This window comes from Mastomys coucha, unplaced genomic scaffold (assembly GCF_008632895.1).
Source record: "Mastomys coucha isolate ucsf_1 unplaced genomic scaffold, UCSF_Mcou_1 pScaffold22, whole genome shotgun sequence".
NCBI lineage: Eukaryota > Metazoa > Chordata > Mammalia > Rodentia > Muridae > Mastomys > Mastomys coucha.
The window spans coordinates 32490690-32515387 of NW_022196905.1; the positions used below are offsets into that span (position 1 = coordinate 32490690).

The window sequence follows — 24698 nt, forward strand, 5'->3', positions numbered from 1 at the left end:
ATAGACAAGTTTTGGCACACGTTTATTGCTCTTTATGCATTCCTCACAGCTTCCCAATGCACTTCAAACTCATGACTGTGACCCCCTCCCCCTGTGCTGAGCTCATGGTCTTTGTTTCAGAACACCTCAACAATAAATAATTTTGTCTCAGTAGCACACCTCAGGAAACAACAATGGAGCTGATGGTGGTCACCATGCTTGTTCACAAAGGTCTCAGACTATTTGCTATTTATTTCTGACCTACTAAAGAACACTGAGACTTCTGACATGCCCACCAGAAACAACACAGTCTGAGAACATGGAAGAAAACAATCAGGAATAGCTTTTTCTATTTAATTGTCTTACACATTTAGTTTACCTACTGGTGATTTTGTAAACATATACTTTAATGTCAAGATTCAGGTTGAAACATAAACATACTTTTCTTACAAAGATTGTGGACTTAGATATTCTATTTGCAAGGTGCCACATCAGCCCCCCACCAGCTGTCCTGCCCACTTCCCACAGCACAGGAGTCACATCTGTTCACAGAAGAAAAGCTAAACAAGCCCTGGCATACCCACAATTACATTTCACTTTGCCCACTGGCTAATAAAACAAAAAACTAACACTGCACCTGCATTCAGGGCTATACGTGCAAATATATTCATAACAGGAAAGAAAAGAGCCAGTGGGCTTGCTTTCTATCTAGCACATTACCAGTAGACAGCCCACCCACAGAAAAACAGGCTCAGCAAATCCCTGGCCCAGAGCCAGCTCCTCCCCACCCCATCCTTGTGCTCTGCTTAGGGGACATACCAAAGAGAACCTCCCAGAATTGCCTGGCAGGGCTGCATCGGGGCGCCCACCTTCCCTTCTCTGCGCTGCTCAACAGTGCATCTTGGCAGTCAGCACTGCCACCAGCAAAGCATGGGATCACTCTAGATATGGCTATGGAGTAAGGTCTGCAGATAGCAAAGGGGCATAAAAGAAAACAGGAAACCACCAAATGCACTGTTCTGATGGCCAGAGCCCTGGCATAGCCAGTGTAAATCACCTTTTGACAGTATCCAGTGAATCCCAGTGAAGGAGCTAGATGAAGACTCCTCAGCATGGACAGTGGCATCAAGCTCTCTAAGCAATGCTGAGATGCACTTGTTCTTATGCCTGTGGGTGGTCCGCAGCAAGTTTTATTTGCAAAGCAGCATTAGCAAACAGAAGCAATTGCACCGTAAATGAGTAATCTCTAAATTATCGGTAATTATATTTAATGAAATGTCCCTCAAAGTCCCCTTGTTGCCTTCAAGTGACACATTGTAAGGAACCTGCCCCGCTCACTAAGCTGACTTCTCTGCAGCTTCGGTCTCCTGTTCCGACAGCTTCTCTTCTGACAGAACTGACATCCATGGCGACACGGAGCGGGTGATGCTCTGCTTGGCCAGGTTGTAGTGGTTTATGACAGTGTAAAATTTCTCCCGGGCACTGGAGTCTTGCTCCGTGTAGTAGCTCTCCAAGCCTTCTGGGATGCACTGGGTATTCTGGAAGACAGGAGGCCATCGAGATGCAGTAGATACAAGGGTATGCCAGCGTGTGCCTGCAGTTACTGTCCCCCAATAGCTCCTCAGCATCTCCCCTGAGCTTGCAGGAAGAAACACTAACATTGACAGAGGGATGGGGCCTGCCCTCAGAGGGACAGCTGTGTAGAGGGCTGTGCTACAGTGGGCACCTGGGCTCCCAGGATAGAGGGAACAGGCGGTGTGCTTCCTCACACTCATTGTTAGAAGCAAGGACACTTTGACACGCCTACAAACAATCCTACTGAAGTAAGAGGAAGAACACTGACGAGGGCTTTCTTTGGGGCCAGTGAGATGGCTCAGTGGGTAAAGGTGCTTGCTGTCAAATCTGGCAACCCCTAGTTCAATCCTCAGGAGCTCCATGGTAGGAGAGAACAAGCTCCTTCCTTCCTGCAGGTTATCTTCTGAGTTGAGCCATGCAATTAGCATAGCAGCCAATGACTATTTCTGACCTGCCTTGTAGCCCTATAAGGCCATGTAACTAACACCAAGCCAAGAGAATCGGAATGGTTGTATCAAGCAGCTTTGAGGCTGGCTCCCAGAGAACAGCTGTCCCCACTAGTGTCCACATCTTCCCTTCTCTGCCATCTCTGACTGTCCAGAGGACAAAACCCCAAAAGCCACAGGGCAGGGGAAGATGGATCCAGAACTTCAGATGACTGACTCCCTGTGCTGCCTTCCCTTTGGACTTCTGAGACCAGGAGGAAGTATGCCATCCTGTTGAAGACACTGTTCCTCGTGTCCAGCCATCCAAAACTTATCACACCAAGCCTGCACAGATGGGGATCCCAGACCCCACAGTTGAGTCGGAGGTGGCTGCCACCTGTCCTTTGGGAGCTTTAGACCCAGACATTCATCTTTTTAAGCCTAGGGTAGCTTAACAGATGTGTGCTGAAGCTATCTGTATTCCAAGTGTCTCCCTGAGCAGTCTGAGTCCAGCAGCTCAGCCAAGGCCACAGCCCAAGCATAGGAAAGCCCTTCTGGTTTTCACCCGTGACACTCAATGCTGAGTTGCTCTCTCCTCTCAGATGACCTAGTTCCTCCAGCTCCAAACTCAGGTTAGCCCACCAGTGTAGTGGGCAGGTGGCCCAAGATACCAGCGAGTAGTTCCTAGGAACTTTCTGTTGCCTGAGTCTGAATGCCAAGGGCAGGTTCACGGGACAACTCCTTTGGATGCCCTGCCCTAGAGAGAGAGTGTCCCGCGGATCTCAAGCTTTGTTTCCTTCCTCTTGCAGTGAAGGAAGGGACTGCAGGGTGCACCCATACACCGCCTTCCTTTTACTACACCTAGGTCTTTAGAGTACTTTCAGGCCAGTTCTCTCACTGTAGGGTTCATGCCACTTAGTCCATTTTATAGGTAGAAAAGTGGAGCCTAGAGAGGTGAAGAGGCTTCGTGAAGCAGATATGAGAACCACGCAAGCAGATCTGGGAATAAGCTCCAGCTGGGACATCCTGTCATCATTGTCCACCAGTACACCAGGTGAGCCACCCATCCAGAGTGTTAATCCCTGCCTTCTCACCCAACTCAAGGCCATAAAGAATGTGAAACAGACCTTTCTATTGTCTCTACCCACATTGGGTTCAACCTGTTCTTTTCCAGAATCTGCCACCAGCATCTTCAGTCCAGCCAGCACTTGCGGGTTCCTACCTTGATACACATGACCTCATGTGTGCAGACCACCTATACTTCCTGGTGCAGCAGCTCCCATCTTGCCAACCCCCCACAACCCTCAGAGGTGGAGATCTAGCACTCAGAGTGGCTCAGACTGCACAGATGGAGCATGAGATGGCACACCTCTAATCCCTGGCTGCCAGGTTCAGTGAAACACCCCACCCAAGAGGACAGGGAAAGATAATTGAGACATAAGACACAAGACTTTGGCGTGGCCTCAAGTGTATGCGCATACACTCATGCATGTGTGCCATGTGGGGGTGTGAATGGAACCAGGATGCAGGGCGCTGTCTGCAGCGTGGTCCTTATTAAGCCAGAGGCCACTGGAACTGGGATGCGATATCACCCTCTGAATCCAGATTTATTTTTGACATCACTCTGCTACTGCTTGGCGTCACGGGGCTGAGCATAAAGGACATTGATGGGGAAAGGAGGCTATGGTTATAGAGAGCAGCCATCTGGGCAGATCTGGAAGCTCCTTATGGAGGATCCTGTTCTTTCAGAGTGAGTCCTCTCGCCTAAGGACCTCTTCCACACAGAGCCTTCTATGGTGTAGGGCCTGGGACTGTGGGGAGTGGTCAGCAGGTGGCTAAGAACCTGGCACAACCTAATCCACAGGCAATGATTAACTTAGCCCTGCTGGTCACTCACCAAGGTCCGTCTGACTCCCTCCTCAGGAGGTGTAGACGGCAGAATGTAAAGAATCCTGGTAGTCATTTAAAAAAAAAAAAAAAATCCTGGTAGAGCTACCAGCAGGCATGCAGCACTTGCAGGTCATCACTGGGGGGTCTGGAAAGGTTATGAATGGTAAGATGAGAATGGTAACAGTGAAGGGCCTGGTGAGCACTCAGGATCCAACCTCAAGGCCATGCCCCCTAACAGCTCAGACTGAGCCCTGGGTGTCCCTTCTGGGCTGTCATCCCTCAAGCCCCTCCTCAGAAGTGTCTCCACTGTTGGTGTGGTGGATAATGACTTAAAGGATCAGCCTGTGGAGAAGGGTCTCAGCAGCTCACTAGACCCTAAAGCATAAAGCTCAGAAATGCCTGCAGGGTCCTGGGAGGGCTGAGTGCTAGTTCAGAAGAGACCACAAAGCAATAGAGGGTACAGCACCCCAAGGGCTAGCACTGCCTGAAACCAAATGCTACAGACAAAAAAGCCTCGCTTTGGGCTTAGACCATAGTCCCAGCTGAGATCTCATCTTTAAAATAGGGCTAATGTGCCACCCAGCCTGGCTGCTTTTGCTGTAAGGATGTAAGCACAGGTCAGGGTGGGACAGCTCAGAAAGAAGCCAGGGTGTGGCCAAAGATGATAAACAGAAAAGATCAAACACTCCGAGCATCCTCCAGAGTAGTCTGGAGTGTCCTGACTCTAGCCTGGCACAAGGAACCCCCTACGCTGCTGCAGAAGAAAATGGCTATGTAGGCCAGCTAGGACTCTGCAGCTGACTAGGTTCTCTAGCCTGTAGCACTACCCTCAGCCTGTCCTGACACATACCCCTTTCCAGTCCTTGGAGAAGTGGGAGGAAAGCTGCAGGAAGGACTCCTGTCCAGTCTGGCACACACACAGCACAGGACCCTGCTAAAGCTTTGCATGCACCCAAGACCTTAAGGAGCAAGACGTCAGGACAGGCATGGGCATCTGGGGGCAGCTAGGAAATGGCCCTGCCATCCAGGGGCCTAGCTGAGAGGACAGCAGGTATTGTCTGACACCTCTCATATAACATGGCCACCAGCAGATGCTGAAAGGCCCTCTGAAGGGCTGATGGTGTCAAGAACCTCAGAAGGAGCTGGGGGCACAGGTCAGTCTGTACCCATGTGGAAAAAGGTTTTCATACACCCTTTTGGTAAAAGAAATCACATGCAAAGCCTCAGTCACCTGTGTGTGGGTGTCTTGGAAGGAGTGCAACTGTCACATGGCCTGGGTAGGGATTACCATGGAGTATGGATAGGGTCTCACTATGGCCCAGGCTGCTACCATCTGAGTGCTAGGACCAACGGCACCCATATCACGACCCTGGCTCTGTCTGCCTTTTAGCTGTACACTTCTCAGCTTGGCCATTTGGCTACTTGGTAGGATTCAGGCTTCTGGGGTTCCCTTCCCGTCTAGGCAGATTCCCAGGGCTTAGCTGGTACCCTTCCAGAGGTCCCTAGACAATACATTAAGGGCATGGCCTTGGGCAGGACAAAGAGCCTCTGAACCCTGTTTCCCATTGGTAAAATGGTAGGGAGTCTCTAGGTGGCCATCCAGGGCAAGTGTGGCTCACAGACCTTGTGACCAGCCCTCCACCCCAGGTAGATGTGGAATGTACATGTACCTGAATGCAGGGAAGCGGGGAAATCCTCCCCCACCCACCTTAGCTGTATCATCCAGACCCCCCACCATCCATCACCTGCCAGCATTAAAACCCTGGTGGAAAGTGTACAAGCCCACAGCAGTGCACTTCCAGAACTGCCTGTGGAGTTCTGGACTCCCAAGGGAGTGTGGACAGCAATCCCTGTAGGGCCTTTTATACATGCAGATTCCCAGTCTCCTCCCACACTGCTAGGGAACAGATCTGAAGTCAGCCTGGGACCAGGCCTCTGTCTTCTTCATTGTCACTCTTCTGCACCAGCTTCTCCCGCAGAACTTGGGTTTGCTAAGTGGAACCAACAGTTTTACCTTCTCACTGTGCTGGGCAAAGGGCCTGCCCCAGGCCAGAGACAATGCACCAGGCAGAAAACCCAGGACAGCTCTGTGGTTGGTGGAGGGCTGGCCCTCCACCTCTGACAGTGGCTACAGTAAGGAACTATCTGCTACCCATCCTGTTTCTCACAGAGGCTCCATTACCCTCTCTTCCCTGCCCGACTGCAGCAGCCTCTTCTGTCAGTACACTGCCCAGGTGACCCAAGGGATCATCCTTATCACACCCTCTTTTCTGGGGTCTTTGCTAGGAACTCAGGGTGCTGAGCAGTGTACGATCTCGCTGTACTTTGGCCACTCTCCCAAACACCACCAAGCACACCCAAATCCACCTGCTACTCTCTCCATCTCCTACTTTGCCCAGTGTGGACACCTTCTAGAAAGGGCAGACTCCTATACTCCATGCCAAGTCCTCCTCGGTATACACGTGCCTGCCCACCTGCCCATCTCATGTTTCTTGAAGCAGAAGGCATCGGGAAGGAGGGATCTTTGCTCCAGGGTGTAGCTTAGCACCCTAAACAAGCAGTGTTCTCGTGTGGCAGGTACCCTACAGTCACTGCAGGAGGAAGGAAGGCCCGAAAGGCAGAGGCTCTAGAGGACCTTGTAGTGTGTAAGAGGCAGAGGAGGTCCTGTCTGTGGTATGTGAACTTTCAGCTCTCCTAACTTGCTCTGCCAGGGCATTGCAGTTTCATCTCAGCAAAACCAAGACACATCCATCCAGCAAGGATCCAGCGAGCAGTGCAGGCTAGCACACACTCTCAGTGCCTGCTCTGTTCACATCTCAGCAGTGCCAAAGCCTGCACAAGACCATTCATTTTCCATCAGCTCTGGAAAGTTCAGAACCAGAGTGAGTGAGACATGGAGGCCTCTAGCAAGTGGGTCACCCCTCTGCTCTGCTCCATCTCCTACCTCTGCCCTAGCTTCCCTCCCTTCAGTTTTGTTTCCTTAGTCCTCTGCGTACATGCATCTGTGCCAACAGCAGACTCATGGGAAGGAGGCAGAGAAGCAGAGAGAACATTTCCATGTGTGTGGCTGACAACATGGCCCCTGCAGCGGAACCCACAGGAGAACCCAAGAACAACCTGTAGGCAGGTGGTCCCCTTTGTGTGGCTCGGGACAGGGCTTCTCTCTTGGTCATTGCACCCTACTCCCACCAGGTACTGAATGGAAGTGTTAGCCTGGCACTTCTACCGTGGGGGTGAGGGGACTCTTCCCCAGGGACAAGCCAGGGGTTTCCTTGCCAGTGACCCCACAGTGCCTTCTGGATCTCCAGCAAGTACCCTCCCACTGAAGGTGCACAGCCTGCTGCTACATGTCCCTAGGATTGGAGAGGAAAGAGGTTCAAAGGTATCCTGGGGGCCGGGGGTGGGCTGGACATGCAAGGCCTTACCTTCAAGACAAACCCATCAGGGCAGGCACGGTCATACTTGTACACTTTGTAGACAACCAAGAAGACGACACAGGTGAGGAAAGCCAGGGCAAAGAGGACCAGCACAGAGACCTGTAAGAAGAAGCAGAGAACAGCTTGGGACCAAGAAGACAGCTGACTGACAGGTGCAAGCAGTCATACATACAGAGATATGTGCACCTGTGCAAAGAGCCTGGGGCATCACCTTGGATTGGTCATTTTGTATGGCTCAATCTTTTCAACACATCCACATGTCACCATGTGTTTCGAGCATCCCAGGCTACAAGGAAAGCTCTGTGTAGACTTGGGAAAGCCCAGGTGACTTGGGCCTTTGACCAAGAAGTGGGGCTGGAGCAGGATCTTAACCCAGGCCACCTCACCCAAAACACTGCCTGGCAGGAATCCACCCTGCCAAGGAGCCAGCTGCCTGCCTCTCTTCTCACCATCCCTGCCAACAGGGCTGAGTCCTGGAGGTGATGTACACTTGTAATTCAGGTACTTCAGGAGGATCAGAAGTTCAAGGTCATTCCCAACTACAGAGCAAATTGAAGGACAGTCTGAGTTACTTGAGATCCTGCTTCAAAATAAAATAAGATAAAAATTTTAAAAATATAACAGGGCTGGCAAGATGACTCTATAGGTAAAGGTGCTTGCCACCAAGGCTGATGACCTGAGGTCAATCCCAGAGACCCACTTAGTAGGAGAAAACTCTGTCTATCTGTCTGTCTCATTCTCACACAGGTAATTAATAGTATGCTATTTTTTTATTTTTAATACTCAATGTTTTTAATATTAAAAATCATAAAGCCAGGGGACAATGGCTGTCAGCCTGACAGGTATCTGGGAAACAACAAAACAGAGCACTAGGAAACATGCTCCCAACCCCACAGGAAAATGCGCAGTGTGTCCAGCACAAGGGTCTGGGGCTGGGGCCTCATTTGGAAATGAGCCTTTTCATGTGGGCTGTGTTCAGATGAGGTCATTAGCTTGTCAAGTCTGACCAGTGTCCTTACAACTGAGGCAGAGACACACACTGGAGGAAAGGTCACATGTGGATGGAGGCTGGAATAATGCATCTCTACCATGCAGCAGCCCCAGAGATGGTGGTAACTCCACAGGAGGACTCTGAGACAGCGTGTCCCACAGACACTTAACTTCAGATGTCTCTTGCCTCCAGAAACCTGGAACATCTGAGGTTCCCCCACCTTGTGGTAGTTTGTTCAGGCAGCCATGGGATCTGTGCTAAGGAGCACAGGCCTGGATCACCTTCCTTGAAGACAGTTCCCACACACATTTCTTCTGCAGATATCCCCAACCTTTTTCAAAACCCATTTTGCATCTTCTCATTTTCCTACCCTTCAAGGCCCTGGCCAGTCTCTGGACCCCAGGGAGGGTTTGGAACACCCAAGCCTTGTTCTGAACACCAGTTATATGGGCAGGCACCACATAACAAATCATGAGCTCCTTCCTGACTCCAGGGAATAAAGTGTGTCCCAGTTTGGAGACCTTCATGACCTCCTCCCCTCCCCCCACATACACATACCCATGAGACAACTGGTAATATTCTAGAACACAGAACAAAATGACTGAGTCAGACATCTGCAGCTCCTCCAGATTTAGGGAATCTCCCCGAGGCTTTCTCTACAAGGACGAACAGACAGTCCACCTCCAGGAGTTATACCACCAACCATTCATCTTCTAATCAATTGCAGGACAGAGGAACCAAAAGACACGGGTGAGCCAGCAGGAGCTGGAACGGAAGATGGCCTGAGAAGGGCACCCCTTGTGGTCCTCAGTATCTCATCTAGGAAACAGAGCTTCCAGCCCCATGCTGATGTTTATGGTGAGGCCTGCAAGAGATCACAGGCAGGCATACAGTGGGCACACCAACCCCTTTCACCTAGTGTTACGGCCTCCATGCAGAAGCTGAGAAACCATAATGTCACACTTGATTCATGCGAGAGGCCTAGATATCAAAGAGGAAACACCTTCATCTGGGACGTCAGGACACCAGGCGAGCTAGGAGCCCAGGGAGGCGCCATTGAAGGAAGATATATGGAAGCTTCTCACAATGACCCAGACCAAGCACAAACCAGACTCAATCATGGCTGTGTGTTAACATCATGGGAGCCCCACCCAAGGCAGTGACAGTGACTATCAGGAATGAGAAACGGACATTGTTGAATGGTGCCCAAGTGTTCCCTGGGGTTGGCCTGAGTGGAACCCATGGGCACAAACAGAGGGTCCCACTTATGAGCAGAATTCCTGTAACCCGAGGCTTCCGAGCTACCATTTAGGTTTGAATATTAAAGTGTTCTCCTAAAACACTTATTATTGAAGACTTGGTCAGCAGGTGATAGAGCTACTGAGGTGAATGGGTAATTGTATTGGTGCCAACCTCATCAGTGAGTTACTCCATGGACAAGTTCATAGCTGAACAGACTCTCAGGAGGTGGGGCCTGGTTAGAACAAGTGAGCACTGGGGGTGGGGAGGGGACTTGAAGGGGCATCTTGTCCCTGGCCCTTTGCCCGCCCTCCCCAACTTCCTGGTTGCCATGAGTGAGCAGCTAGGCCTCGCCTGACCCACTCCATTACAATGCTTTGCCCCTGCACGGCAATAAAGGTTTTCCACATTCAAACAAACAAAAGCATGTACTTGTAATCCTAGCACTGGGAAGGGATACCAGGAGGATACGGCCACCCAACCTAGCATAACCGGTGATTTTCCGAAGCAGAGAAAAACCTGCTCTGAAGAAAAAGGTTGACTGGGGCCTGAGGAAAGGTTGCCCTCTTCCCTCCACACGTGCACAAGAAACAAACAACAGCCAGATCCCCAGTGTTGTTTCATTAACACCAACTGGACGGAGAACCTTGGGACCTACCAAGGATCTTGGGATGGAAAGACAAGCTGGGTTATCCAGGTGAAGCTTCATCACCTCATTGGCATCTTCCTAAGAGTGTCAGGGTGATTCAGGGACAGAGCAGTGATAAGAATGCAGGGGAGAGTGGAGTGAAAGGTACAGAAACAGACAGGCAAGGAACAGATCCCTGGAGCCCCACCATAGCCTAGGCTGGCACATCGCCCACCTCCAAGTGAGTACTTCCTAGGCAGGCCTCTGGCACCTAGAACCAACCCAAGAATTGTCCACTCAGCAGACACAGCATGAACATGGCTTGCAGGGGTCCCAGTATTAATTAAATCACTATTTAATTAAATAAATATTCTCACATACCGGATGGGGGCCGTACCAAGTATAGCTTTTCCCTTCACATCCTAAGGAGGCCTAGAGAGCCACAGGTTTCCAGACCAGGCTGACCCCTACCCTTCTCAGCCAGGGACAAAACCTAGAGATTTCCTTGACAAGAAAGGAGCTGCCCTCTGGGCCATGCCTCTCCCAGGTACAGGGGATCTAGTCCCTGGGTCCACTTTTTATTTTGAGACAAGGCCTCATTAAGTGGCCCAGGCTGCCTGTGAACTGGCAGTCCCCTTGTCCTGGCCTCATAATTGACTGGAATTGCCGGCCTTGCCATGAAGCCCACCTACCACTATATTTTCAAATCAGACAAGTGTGTGTCAAATCAGAAGGCAAAAAATTAATACAAGGAGTACATAAACAGACTGACTAGACTTGTCTCTAGACCACACCTGTCACCATTTGCTTTTCTCTTCTCTTTATGAAGGGGCCTGTGAGACCAAAGTGCCTTCAGCCCAGAAGGTGCTACCTTCTCCCACCTTAGGAATGCCTGTGTAGTCTGGGAACCTTCTCAGGTGATCTGACATGAGCTATCCAAAGTGTCTGTCTCAAGAGTTATCTGAGCAGCCTGCATGTTCCACTGCATCACCCTGGTGTCAACTCAGTAAGGCAAATAAGAAGTGTCACAAGAGAGGCAGGACACAGAGGCGGCTCTGACTACTCTGGAGAGCTCCTGGAGGAGCATCAGCCTCAAGAGATAAAGAGTTCATTGGGAGGTGAGAGAAAGAGGAGGTGAAGATCAGAGAGGCCTGAAGCATCAAAAACATGGGGACTAGTTGCATCATGACCTGCCAGGAGTGGGGACATGAGCCAGCTGACTGAGCTGCCCATTGACACATCAAGGAGCTGGAGTCTAGACAAGTCCTCAGTGTGGCAAGACCCCAGGAAGCAGGTTGATGTGGCTAGGCATCAGGGAAATGCAAATCACACCACAAGGAGATGCTACACCACACCCACTGCAATGACTGTACCAAGAGCTGACAATGTGCAGAGGAGACTCTGGAACCCTGATAGTAATGAAAAATGATGGCTCTGATATAAGGAACAGTGGCAGTTCCACAACACATAAACTACAAAAATTACCATGGAAACCAGCAATCCTACTCATGGGTATTATTCCTCTACAAGAATAAAAAACAGATCTTCAAGCAAAAGTTTATACAAAAAAAACAGTATGGCTGAGTGGATAAATAAAATTGGTATGTCCACACAATGGAATATTACTTGGCCTTCAAAAGGAATGAAGTTCTGACTCATGCTACAACAGATGAACTTTGACCCTGTGATGCTGAAAGATTGCATGGTGTATGGTCCACTTCTGTGATGGGTCCTGACAAAGGACATTGTGGGATCCGTGGCTGTTAGGGATGTGGGGAGGTAAGGCTCACTGCTTCGTAGTCTGGGCCAGCTTCCATGATAATGAAATGCTCTGGAACTTGACAGTATGATAGTTGGCAACTGTTCAATGTCACTAAACTGTACTTTGAAATGGTGAGTTTGGCATCTATATTTTACCACTATTTTTTAGTGGACCAGAGGAGGAAAGCAAGAGTCTGAGCGTGTCCCTGGATGCTGGTATCCCCAAGCCAGAGCAGCCCTGTGAGGAGGTCAGCAGGATCTGAGGAGCATTTCCTAGAAAGGAACAGTGCGGAACAGACTGTGTCCCTTGGTGAAACTAAGGAGGAGATGGGGCTCAGGGTGTGATCCAGTAAGGAGGAGGAGGAGGAGAGAGGGTTCAGGGTGTGACCCAGTGAGGAGGAGGAGGAGGAGGAGAGGGGGCTCAGGGTGATCCCTGTGAAGCAGAGAAAGGTACTTAGACCCAGCATGCCGGCCAAGTACTGCTCAGCATCTCCCCCCACTTAGCCTTCTGCCTTTCACCAAAGTGTCACGGTCTCCATGCATGGGTTACAGTCATCTAACTGCCAAGGCACTGGCTCTCGAAGTGTTTCCCACCAGGCCCCAAACAGCAGAATCCCAGCCAGGAACAGCAGGAGAGACATTCATAACCACACTGACATGGGGTGGCTGTCCTAGGATGTGGGTCTGAGTCCTGTGTTCATTCCTGTTGCAGCTGACCTTGGGGCTGCTCCTTGTGGAGAAGATTAAGGACAAGAAAAACAAGGCTCACGAAGGGCCCAGGCTGAGCAGGTTGACAGTGCTAGGTCACTTACGGTCTCTGTCCTCCATCCCTCAGGGGGAAGGGAAAGAAAAGAAACCTTTGCTGACTAATGCAGTACAGGAAAGGAAAGAAAAAAAAAACCTCTCAGAGAGTGAATCTTGAAACCCCCAAGTGTTTACAGAACCAAATATGTTAGGTATCATAGAGAAGAGAACACAGAGACACACCTCAAGGTGATTCAACCTATGTCTTACTAAAGTTGGGAAGAACCCCCACACACACGCTCCATAGCTAGACCCAGAATCTGTGGATTCTGCAGCTGCAGGTCTAGGCATTTAATCAAGTTTCTAAGGTCTCTCTTGCTACCATGAGTGAAGACCCTCCTCCCACCACCCCTACTGTACTGGATGTAGAAAAATCACATCGCCGCTTATAAACAGTTAACAAGTGTGACTTAGAAACTGTCATGGGGATTATTAGAGGGTGTGCAAAGCAGGCCCACAGGAAACTCAAGGTCATTAAGGACGAGGGAGAAAGAAACAAACCACCCACAGCATCCTTTGCAACAGCATGCCAAGGGGACACCTGCACTGCAGCATCGGCTGCCAGCTCTGAGGACCATCCTTAAGAGGCCTCTCCTAAGACATCCTCCCGGCTCTTTGCTGACCTTGAAAGAGGGCTGTGGCTCCATCCCAAAACCCTTCACTCAATGGGAAAGGGGGAGGATGTGGACCTCAGAAGATTCAGCCCTCTTCACTCAGACAGCCACAAAGCACGGAAGACAGAAGAGAACCTGGCAAAAACCTTCCCTGAGTCTGCCTCATTGTGGAACATCCATCTTTCAGGACATTAAGAAGCAGCCAGCCCAACAGCCCATTGCACACTACCTGCACACGTGGGAAAGCACAGTGTTGGGTTTTTTGTTTTGTTTTGGTTTTGTTTTTTTTAATGTTTAGGTTTAGCTCATTGGAGCAACATCCTAGCCTACATTTACGCTCAGTGTTAAAACACCTCTGATTAATTAAATGGCTGCTCTCCCCGTTGACTCAAGCCTCATTGGAAGCCTGGGCTTTTGGCTGCCACAGGGTGATTCATCCTGCTCTCCCAGTGTAGCAATCTCAGGAAGCCTACCCCCCCACCTGACCCCCTGCACCAGCTGTTACCTAGCAACCAACCTAGCAACCTTGCAGCCAGGAGATTAACCCTCCAGTGATAACCACAGTGTAATATCCGAAAAGACACTCAGTTTCAAGGGTGCCCTCTGAAGTTAAGGTGGGCGCACCTTAACAATGCAAATAAAGGACCAAGAAGCTCACACGTGCACACAACTCATCTGCTGCTTCAAAGACCTCCTTCCCTGGATTTACACACAGACCAAAGAAAACACCCAAACGATCGCCTTCAGAATGGTATGCTGCTTCCCCCTTCACCGTGAATAATCCCCGGTAGGAGACTCAGAGGGTAGGTCCCCGATTCCAGATATCCTGTTTCTTCCCCAAACCCCCAAGTTCAGAAGAGACCCTCAACCTTTAGCTAGCTGACGCTATTATGCACAGCAGGCACAGAGCTTATTGTATGTGTGCACTCAGGGACATGGAAAAGATCATTAAGTCTTAAAGGCCAAGAGAACTTTCCAGAAGGGTGGACAATCTCAGCATCTCTAAAGGGCTTCAGCCCTCCAAAAGTCTCTGCTGCTGCGCCAGGCGGGGGCCCCCCATTAAGAAAAGTACAGAACCTCGGGAGACATTAATCCAACTGTAGAGCTGACTAAAATGTATGTTGCCTGGGTGGAACCTTACTGAACTCCCATGGTCCTTACGGACCTTAATGGTCCATGTAAGCAACTAACTTTCTGGTTTCGAAGCATCTCAGAGCTGACAAAGGCAAGAGATGCCCTAAGAACATGGGTCAGTCCTCTGAGTCCACTGTCCCTCAGTGCCCTCAGGACACTGCTCACCTCAGTGTGCTCAGAGGAACCAACCCTTGCAGATGAGCTGCAGGGGTCCTACCCTGAATCTGCCATTTCCTGGCTAAGACTGGTCATCTTCTGGCCCTGTGACAACTGTCTAAGTGTCACCTATAGAGAGCACATACCCATCCATGGCCCAGTAATAAGGCTAGATCAGGAGAGCTACCTGGCTGTTAAGGAGCCCATAGGGACACCCCAGAAATCATGCCAAGCCCCTTCCACAGGAGTCTATCAGAATGATGGATGAGCCCACTCATTCACTTAGCCAGCTCTTACTGAGAGTGTGGTAAGCGCCAGAGAGATGGTATCGAGGACTCTGACAGTGTTTGGCACAGGCTGCTCATAAGTCCTGTCTGCACACACAAGCCCTACCTACACCTTCATTTTTGGCCAATATTCCTATCCCAGGGGGCTGCTATGGCCTGGTTTCCTTTTTCAAGGTCATAAGCCAGGTCAAGAGTCCTCTGCTTCATGAGATCAACTCTTCAGTGCCTGCTTGGGATATCAGATCACAGGGCCCATGCCCAGAGAGAGGTCTAGACTAGTCCAGCTTCTTAAAAGAGCACAACTGGAGAGGGTGGGGCTGGGAGTTGTGACACAGAAACAAGACATCAGAGGAAAACTTGTCAGGGGTGCCATCTAGCTCAGCTGCTGGAACAGGAAGGAGACCAGGTTCTGTGGGGTGCAAGGCAGCAGTGGTAGTTGTAGGACAGGGTCTAAATCAGCAGAGGAAGGGGTGTGGTGAGTGACACCCTTGCAAACCTGTGCCCTACAATGCCACAACCCAAGAGCTCTAGCTCTGTTTCAGCCTCTCCCTGATTAACATGGAGAGAGGGATGGCATCCTACTTCCTGGATCATTTGTGGCATCCACAAGATAAAAAGTTCGCTTCTGTAAGCACCACCCCCTGGCAGAGGGCAGCAGGAATTTGGGGTAAGCTCATCTCTGGGAGCCTCAGTGTGAAAGGAGAGAGAGGGGGACAGATTCCTGCCTGGAGCTGGAGCACAGAATCATGGGAGTTCATAATGGAAGTACCAGTTTTAGAACCCAAGATGAGGGGAGTCCCAGCCATTCTGGGGGTGAGTCATAAAGAAAGCACAGAAGCTAGGCGTAGGGAAACATTGACAGCCATGTGTGAGACCAGGCAATACTGCAGTGTAGAGCAATTCCCACTGTATTCAATGTCTTCCCAGATACCCGGGAGAAAGTGAGAGAGGGGAGGTAGGCCTCCTGAGACCAACAGCCTGCCCCTGGGGTGGTAGAGACTGTCTGAGGTCTTCCTGGGTCTTCTGAGCCCTAAGATTCTGGGCAACAGAAGCCAGGTAACCATGCAGAGGCCCAGCCATGACTGCCTAGAGCCCTGGGGCCAAATCTGCGTCACTTGTGCCTTAGGCAAGGGACCTAGGGACCCGTCTCAGGTGAGCATGTGAGAAAAACACAAACCAAGAACGCCAAAGGGGACAGAGCCTGGCACACGGAGACACTCAACAGATGGAGAGGATATTTGGCTACCATACTACTCTCTGACCTAAAGTGTGATAGGGACGAAAAAAAAAATCCATTCAGACCCAAGAAACCAGGACATGTTCAGGCAAGATGACATTCAGACAGTGTGGCTTTGACATTCAGGTCTGCTCCTGTACCTGATCCCAAGTACCCATGATGCTGATGGAGAAAAAAAAAAAAAAAGTCAGCAGATGGCAACCATGCTGATCCCATAGTAGAACAGAGATACTAACCTCAAGTCAATCCATCTTAATTCTGGCCATGAACCTAAAACATGTTAAGAGCCACCCCTTGATCCAGGAAGAGCAGCCCAGCATACCTGACACCCTTCCATACCCACAAGGACGCAGACAGGACCTCTGTACTTCTGTGCCTCAGGCCTCTATTGGAAAAGCTTATCTGTTACCAGAAGGGAAGAGGAAAGAGGCTGGAAAAGTCAGATGCATCACCCATCCCTTAGGCAAGGGGCCTAGGGACCTGCCTCAAGTAAGCATGTGAGAAAAACACAAACCAAGAACACCAGAGGGACCAGAGCCTGGCACACAGAGACACTCAACAGATGGAGCGAATACCTGGGTACCATACGACTCACTGGCCAGCATCACCAGGGACACAGATTGTGTCCCTCATGGAACCCACTGTACCAGGAAGACCCAAACAGCCGTGAGAAGCAACAAGATGCAGAAGGGAGTTTGTATTACAAACTCCATGAAAACACTCTGCTTTTCTGGATTCCCTTGCAGCTATGATCTAGGGTTGGTCCCCAAGCCTGTCTTCTGTAGTTCCCATGATCACCCAAGAACTAAACAAGAGATAATATAGATGCTCTACCATGTGCCAAGAGTGTGGGTCTGCATTGGCACACCTTTGAATAGCTTACTTATACATCCTAGTGGATGACCATCCATTCATCCAAGACTACTTATTAAGGTCTGAGGATGGCTTCCAACTAACCCCTTTGAATCTGGGCCTCGGGCACCATTTTTATTTCCTCTTCCATCTTTCCTGAAGAGTGAGGCTGCCAGAATACCAACATGGCAGCTTGTTCCTCAGCAGATAGCAGTTTAGAGGACATGCACCCTGGCTGTGAGGAAGGCCCCTCCCACCAGAGCTCACTGGTGCCTCAGCCCTTCCAGCAGCCATGGCCAGAGGTGGCAGAAGGTGAAGAAGGATTGGAGGTTGAACACATGGGTTCTGCAGCCAGGCAGACTCTGGTCATGGCTCTGCCCTAGAGAGCTGGGACCAATGAGCCTGCAGTCCCCCTCCCCACCGTGCTCCTCTCCCCATGAGGTGGGATGCAGAAGAGCCTAGCACCCAAGAACTGCAGAAGACAGGCTTGGAGACCAACCCTAGTTCATATGGGAGACTAACCCAGTGAGCAGTACCTGCCCCACCCCCATGAGGTGGAATGTAGGAGAGAACCCTTTTCATGTGGCAGCCCTTGGAGGAGTTGGCATTAGGTACAGAGCCCTGCCTGGAAAGGTAGGTCTAAGCGTCTTGGGCTATCTGCTTCTTTCCTATAACTGTCAGGCAAAGATTTCCATGTTTGGCAAATGTTTGCTCACGTTTATTGCCTTTGCCTAAAGGAAAGTTCATGGGTAGGTTTTCTCTGTTATAAAAATAAACATTATCTGATTATTTTGGAGGATGAGCAAAGAAAAAGGAAAAACTTAGGGAAAAAAAAAAAACATGGAGAGCCACCAGGTTGGGACTGGAAGCTATTGTGGGTCCGTGGAGACTGGATAAGTAGAATCACATCATGTTCCTACTCCTCTAAAAGACCTCTCTGCAGCCTGGCAGATGCCTCCCACCCTAAGGGCAGCAGCTCAACATGGACCACTCACCTTAAACCTCTCGGTGACACCCTCTGTGATGCTGACGGTGAACTCGGCTATCTTGGGAGGACGTGCTTTTCCTTTCTTGCGGTCAGGTTCATATTCAGTCTTAGTTTTCACAACGACCTTAGCCAGGAAACAGAGAGGTATATGGTCAGTGGTAAGCCAGATGTGTTCAGACCCATCTGCCCTGAGCAGGTGGGTCTGGGACTGTCAAGTTCAGAGATACCCACCATTCCTCCAGGCACTGAGAACTCTCCACAAAGGTGGTTTCAGAGACATTGCCTATTCATGGTCCTATAGCAGCCCCAAGAAAAAATACAGAACTAGGGGACAGAGAAGTGATGCTAACTGGCCAAGGCCACAGGAATAATGGCTGGCAGGCCGAGCGCTCACTGTTGAAAAGTCCTGGCCCAGGGTGTGAAGAGGACACCTCTATTCTCCTACTGGTGTTTCTATGCTACCCACGTGCTGGATATGCATGTCACTGGAAGGGACCTGAACACAACTGCCTAGCACTCAAGAACTAGGGTCTTGAAATAAACTTCTCTAGGAGCCTCTCGGACTGGAGAGTGCTGAAGGGTCTCTCTTTCCTTCTTTCCCCACCACTCTCTCCTGTGAACCTGGGAACCCATTCATCTGCCCTGCCCAAACTTGCCTGCAGCCCTGCCAACTTGACACCAACCTGGGAACCCATGCTACATACTACAGGGACATTCCCATCTTGGTCTCTCTCCCCAGCTCTGCCTCTGTTGGAGACCCATTGCCTTTCTGTTTCCCTTGGACAGGGAGAGGGAGGTCAAGGAATTACCAACTTCTAATCCCCAAACTCACTCTGCAGAGCAAGTGCCCAGCACTGGCTATGGGCTAGGAGAGAACCAGACACCCCCTACACTTCTGCTGAAGGGAGGAGCTCCTTTGTTGTTCCATGGTTTAGGAGACACCTACTTGTCCTGACAATAGGACAAGGGGAACTGAGTGACTTGGGACGGGCCCCAAGCAAGCGACTAGGAGGACTCTCCACTCCAGCTGTGACCTGTAGAACCAGCCTCAAGAGTGGTCTTAGTGAAAGCAGTCTGTAACTGCCATTGAGGCAGAAAGCCCTGAGCTTCAGTGTACACTGTCAAGTTTTACTCCTGGCATGCCACTTTCCTGAAGTAGACAGAGAGGTATCTACCCCTTCAAGGCATTATATATGCCAAGGCAGCACTGAGCACTGACCTGCCATCCTCACATGCCAGCCTTGTGACCTTGAGAATACTTTTGGATCTACTTCATTTGACCATGAATACAGAAGGCTCCTTCACTCATACCTGGAGGCTATAGGGCCCGTGTCATCTGGAATTGTAAGCGTGAGGACATCTGTGGCCATTTAGCCCACCTAAATTCAAACCGTGTCTACCACTAACTGACAGGTGACCTTGGACAGGTCTGTTAAAACTCTCTAGTCTAGCCCTTCATTGCTGTGTCTGTCAAGTGAGGACAATGGAAGTGGTTGTGGGCATGTTGAAGTACACAGGACAGAGCCTGATATGGCAAGTATATCTAACTGATGTCAGGCAATGCTATGTCCCTGATGCGAATGGCAGCCCTCAGCACCAGTGCATGTTCTCAGGTGGGTACAACCTGGCTCTCAGAGGTCACATTCCTCACCTCCCAGGATCGTGTCAAGTGTGAGAGGTATCTAGTTATAAGCAGAGTGGACTAAGCAGCAAGGCTAGAAACTTCTAGGAGGCTGGTGACCTTCAGCATGATGACCTTGGGTGCGTCTGGTGAACTCTGAGCATCTGTCTCCTCTTTGGTGACTTTGGAAGCCTTCTAGCTCAAGGACCAGTTCCCACAGGAATACCTTTCTCTGGAGCATCCCCATCAGTTACCTCAAGAGAGGAGAGACTCAGTGCCTTACAGAGCCACCTAGCCTACTCCTGAGCAACACAACTGGCTGGCAGAATGTGGGAGCTGCCTGAAGCCCTCCTCCTTGCAGCCGGCCACGCCAGGCAGTTCTGGAACTGGAACACACTGAGGGCAAAAGAGGATGCTTGGGCCGAGCAGAGGGAATTGCCTAATAGAAGTGCTGCTTCAGGACACAGAGTTCCTGGCACAGGCTTCTGGTGCTCCTTGGCTGCATGTATCAAAGCAGGAGGGTTGGGAGATAGAGACCAAGCCCTGACACCCCACCATAGGGTGGAGGTCAAAGACTCAACAGCCCAGTTCCTCCTATGAAGGCCAATCTGGACCAACAGCTGAGGCATGGGTTACACAGGTTTGTGCCACTCTGTGTGTAAACAGCTGAGCTCCCTCTCCCAGAGGGAAACACCTGCTGGAAGCCCCTTCCCTGCTCCCATGTTGCCATCTCCCCACCTCACCCTCAAAAAACAAAAACAAAAACAAAAACAAAAACAAAAAAACAAAGCAAAACAAAACAAAAACAACTAACCCAGACAATAGAATTCAGGGGATGAAACCACTTTGGGAAGCTAAGCTTAGGAGTGAAAGAAACCCTCGTCTGCCACCATGGAAATCTCACTGTAGGTCCTTCTATATCCCATTGTACTGCTTCCCAATGAACACAGAGCCTGGAGCCAGAAATGAAGACAATAAATGTAGAGCATTCAGAAATAGTGTACAAGCTCCTTTGTGTGTTGGGACTGTAGATGCAGGGCGTGTAGCTTTACATTAGTGTGCGGTGATGCTATCTTCTACTTTAAGGGTAGAATTTGTTTTTAAACGTTATGGCTTGAAAATGGCTTTGTGGAGCAATTATACTCCACTGGATGTGGTGTTTAAGAGAGGAGTCTTTAAGTCAGGAAAAAAAATACCATCAGGATAAAGATTACCTGGTTACACTAGCATTGCTGAGCTCGAGCTCAGATCTGGAGATGTCACAAAAGGAACAAAGAGGAATGAGCACACACCCAGTGAGACAAGTGGAGCTGAAACCCGCACAAGGAAAGCACAAGGACCAGCTCGCTGAGCTCACTCCTGACCCCCCAGACTACCGTGCCAACAAGCAACGCTCTCACAGGACTCCCCCCAAATCAAGAGGGGGACTTTCACTGAGGAGTCTCACCGAGACAAAGGTGTCATCTAAGGCGGGGGCCCTCCAGCATCACCAAACCCATAATCACGAGGGTACATTGTGCTCGCCCTGCCTTCCTCCTCCTGGCTGAGCCCGCCTCCATCTCTCAAAGCGCACAAGGCGTTTCTTTTGTTTCAGTTGCAGCCGAAGATTTAGGGGTGCAACTCAGCAGCGCGGGAATGTCGGGGGCTCATACCTTATCCGGGGGTGGGAACTGCAGCTGGTTGACATCGAGGGGCGTCATCAGAGGAATGGTGTCGAAGCCATCCTCCAGCAGTGGCTGCTTGGTGCCCTTCTCTGCGAAATTGTTCCCCAACTTCACCATGGTTGTGAAAGACACGAGGCTGCGGCCTGCGGAAGGAGGACCACGCGGGGGTCAGGGCGAGCGGTAGCCTGGCCAGGGCGGGGCACAGCCAGGAGGACTCTGCACACCCACCCGCAGTCCCCGCGGCCGCCGTCCCCGCCTGATCTCCCCAGAGAGGTGGCAGGGACGCGGCGATCGCAGCCAGATCAGAGTCTCAGGCTGTGTATTGACTGACATTTCTAGACTCTCATCCCGCGGGGCGCATCACGGCCGGGTGAGGGGACGCCACCCGTGCCCAGCCTTTCTGGGCGCGTCCCCTATCGGGTGGCGCTGGCCTTCTGCGAGTCTCCCGCGGCCCTCTGCTTGAGAGATGCTCCGCTGCCCTCCCCGCTCGCCACCCGCACTCACCCCACGCCCGGCTCCGACAGATCTGGGCTCCAAGCGCGCTCCGAGGCTCCGCGTCGCCCGCTCCCGCGCACAGCAATGGCGGAGGCGGCGCCGCGGCCGGGGGATCAGCGATTGGGTTCTGTGCCTCCCGCCTCCGCGCACCGCCTCCTTCCTGCCGTTCCCGGGGGCCGCGCGCGGGAGTGCGCGTGGGGCCGCGCCGATGCGCCTCCGCCTTGACGCAGCGCCGCCCGCGCGCGGATCGGTCGCACAAAGGAGCACGCGGCTGCGGTGGGGGTCCCCCGGGGACCCCGCGCGCGCCCGAACCGGAGGAACGAGAACCTGAGACTCCCGATGCCTAACTAAGGGAATACTGGGACGGGCTGCGCAATCCTGGGGCGGTGGCCGAGCGCGGGACGATAGGGAGGAAGGAAGGGGAGGGAGGGAGAGATGCTGGGAAGCCAGGGAGCCCCAAAGGTGGATGAAAACAAGGTGCCGGCCTACTGTCGATCAGGTCTGAGAATTCTGAAGGATGACAAAGATTTTCGGAGGACAGTGTAGGCGATAGACCTCGGGTGGCCCTTAGTGTGAGGCTGGGTGGGAGAGGGAAGGAAAATGAGGGCGGGTCCCTATAAAAAAGAGGGAGGTTGCAGGATATGAGGTAGTGCTGTCCCACTAGGGATACACGCCTAGACTGTAGCAACAAGAGGACAGGTGTTCAGAGCTTAAGGTTCTGCGCTGGAGAGGCAGGCTAGCCAAAGCTGTCTGTGGTCAGAGTGAAAGCGAAGGTGGGAATCTCCGGACCGCAGCTGCAGCCCGCCTGGATAGCACAGAGACCCAGAAGGGATAACGAGGTTCTAGGCTGACCGGTGCCTCAGGCAGCTGTCGTGGCCCGATGAAGGCCACTGCACTTTACAGACCTCTAGCCAGCCTTGCTTGCCGTATGCCGGGAAGGAACCACTACTTGGATGTGGAAGCGAAGCTACGAAAGGAGGAAGGGCTGCGGACAGGCGCAGGAAGAGCAGCGCCTCACCATCCTCGGCCATCATTCTGTTCCCCAAGGAACTTAGACGTCCCCATGGTTGTTACTGGGGCTCTAAATATTCCCCAGAGGACCCTGGGGAATAACAGAAACCTTCAGCAGCAGCCCAAATGTCCAGATTCCAAACTCTTCAGAAGGGCCCCTTCTTTAAGAGGGGGGAGGGGCTGCCAGGGCTTCTCTGCCCAGGCTTTGGCAGGGTTCAGGCTGCCTTTGAGTCAAGTCTGGTCAGCCTGGCTAGGGCGCAGAGCCTCCTCTAGGGTGCCTTTCAAGGCTTCCCCGGGCAGGGGGAAGGGCTTGAAGACACCTGTCTGACATCAGGTTGTCCTCTTGGTAGCTGAGAAAGGAGTTAGCAAACACCTGGGCACTAGCCTGCAGGCATCAGGGGGCCTACCAGTCAGACTGTCTGGTTTCTGTAATCTTTATCTCCCTCCATCGCCATTTCACTAGCCTACTCTGGAGTCAGGATCCGCACAAAGGGTTGCAATAGGGTTGGTCACACCCCTCCCTCCAAGACAGCCAAGGATCAGGCTATCCCAGAGATAGCCAGGGTCCCGCTGTGACTTGCTGGCTCTTTACTTCTGTGTGGTTTTCTTTGCTTGGAATCTGAACCCTGTGAAGGGCATCAGAAACGCAAAGGGCACAAGACACACCGACACCTTTCAAGGACAAAGCCTTAGCTCCTACCAGGACATGTGGCCAAGAGCCAGAGCAGGGAGCATGCTCAAGGAGGGGAAGCTTGTTCACGTAGGAAGAATGCAGAGACAGCATATTCACTTCCTGTCACTCCTGGAACACATGACCCGCAAACTCACAACTCTCAAAGAATGGAAATGTATTCACAGCACTGGTGGCCAGAGGTCCACAGTCAAAATGTGGACAGGGCCCTACTCCTCCATCTGGAGGCTCCCGGGAAGAACCTCTTCCTTTTGTGGCTTTGGTGAGACAGGCAGTGCTTGGCCTGTGGCCACATCATGCCAACCTGTGTCCGAGTTACTCCCAGCATAGCCCTCCCCTCTACCTTGTATGTCTCAACTCATTGCTGAGTTGGGGACTGCTCACTCTGATGTCTTAAGTGAATCATATCAGTGGCTGGGTGTGATAGCAACTGAGCCACATAAAGTCAGGCTCACATCAACTCACTCCAGACATCAAGGGTGCAGTGGTTTGGGCACCCAAGTAATTTCCAAAGGAGATGAAGATATCTCTGGGGAAAGCAGGGATTCAGTGAAGGACTATGTTGAAAAAGTCAGGGTCAGAAGTGCCACATATGGACCAGCCAACGTAAGTAACATCAGCTCCATTGTAGCACCCACAGTCTGAGTCCCAGGGCCACAAAGGATTGTTGACAGAATATGCGGTTTATCCAGATGAGTATGCATCAGCATCCACGACCCCACCGGTCATTATCTAGGCAAAGCCACCCCACCCCTAGCAGCCAGTTATGGTTCTTCTGTACTTGGACTCAACCTGCCCTTTCCAAGACCAAGGTTCTCTGTGTCTTCCCCTAAATAACTAGTTGAAGTCCAGACTGTCACAGCTATGCCTATTTATGAGCTAGTTTTCTGTTACAGAGGCTGAGTACTATATATATATTAAAAAAAAAAAAAAAAGAGTTCAGTTAGCTCACAGTTCTGTGGTTCAAAGGCATGGCATAAGTCATCATTGGCTTAGCCCTGGTGAAGTGGTCCAGGGGAGCCAGCAGTGTGATGGTTCACACTGATTCTCAGGATCTAGAATCGCTGAGAAGACACACATCTGGGCATGCCAATGAGGGAGTCCCTAGGCTGTTCACTGAGGTGGAAAGACCCACCCTGACTGCAAGTGATGAGTTGCACCTCACAAGACAGTTTAAGGAGGGAGGGTTTGTTTTGCCTAACAACTGTGTGCAGCCCAT

General features: G+C 51.2%; 1 protein-coding gene and 1 long non-coding RNA gene across 2 annotated transcripts; one reads left to right on the forward strand and one right to left on the reverse strand.

Annotated features, from left to right (window-relative positions):
• Positions 1-5: 5 nt before the first annotated feature.
• Nsg1 (neuronal vesicle trafficking associated 1) lies at positions 6-22304 on the reverse strand. Its single transcript, XM_031341929.1, has 5 exons — positions 21787-22304; positions 21271-21425; positions 18005-18121; positions 7295-7405; positions 6-1517 (listed from the first exon to the last, which is right to left on the reverse strand). The coding sequence occupies exons 2-5, from the start codon at positions 21397-21399 to the stop codon at positions 1317-1319; spliced, it is 558 nt and encodes a 185-aa protein (XP_031197789.1). The 5' UTR covers positions 21400-21425; positions 21787-22304; the 3' UTR covers positions 6-1316.
• LOC116070509 lies at positions 1404-3429 on the forward strand. Its single transcript, XR_004110435.1, has 2 exons — positions 1404-3033; positions 3154-3429. It is a non-coding gene; the product is annotated as an uncharacterized LOC116070509 (long non-coding RNA).
• Positions 22305-24698: the final 2394 nt, after the last annotated feature.

Bases quoted from the DNA above. Each gene is read 5' to 3' on its own strand.
- Nsg1 (XM_031341929.1), bottom strand. From the start codon at position 21,399: ATGGTGAAGTTGGGGAACAATTTCGCAGAGAAGGGCACCAAGCAGCCA. The intron at 18,122-21,270 runs GTATGAGCCCCC...TTCCTGGCTAAG, and splicing joins AGTTCCCACCCCCGGATAAG to GTCGTTGTGAAAACTAAGAC. The intron at 7,406-18,004 runs GTGAGTGGTCCA...TTCTTCTTACAG, and splicing joins GTGTCACCGAGAGGTTTAAG to GTCTCTGTGCTGGTCCTCTT.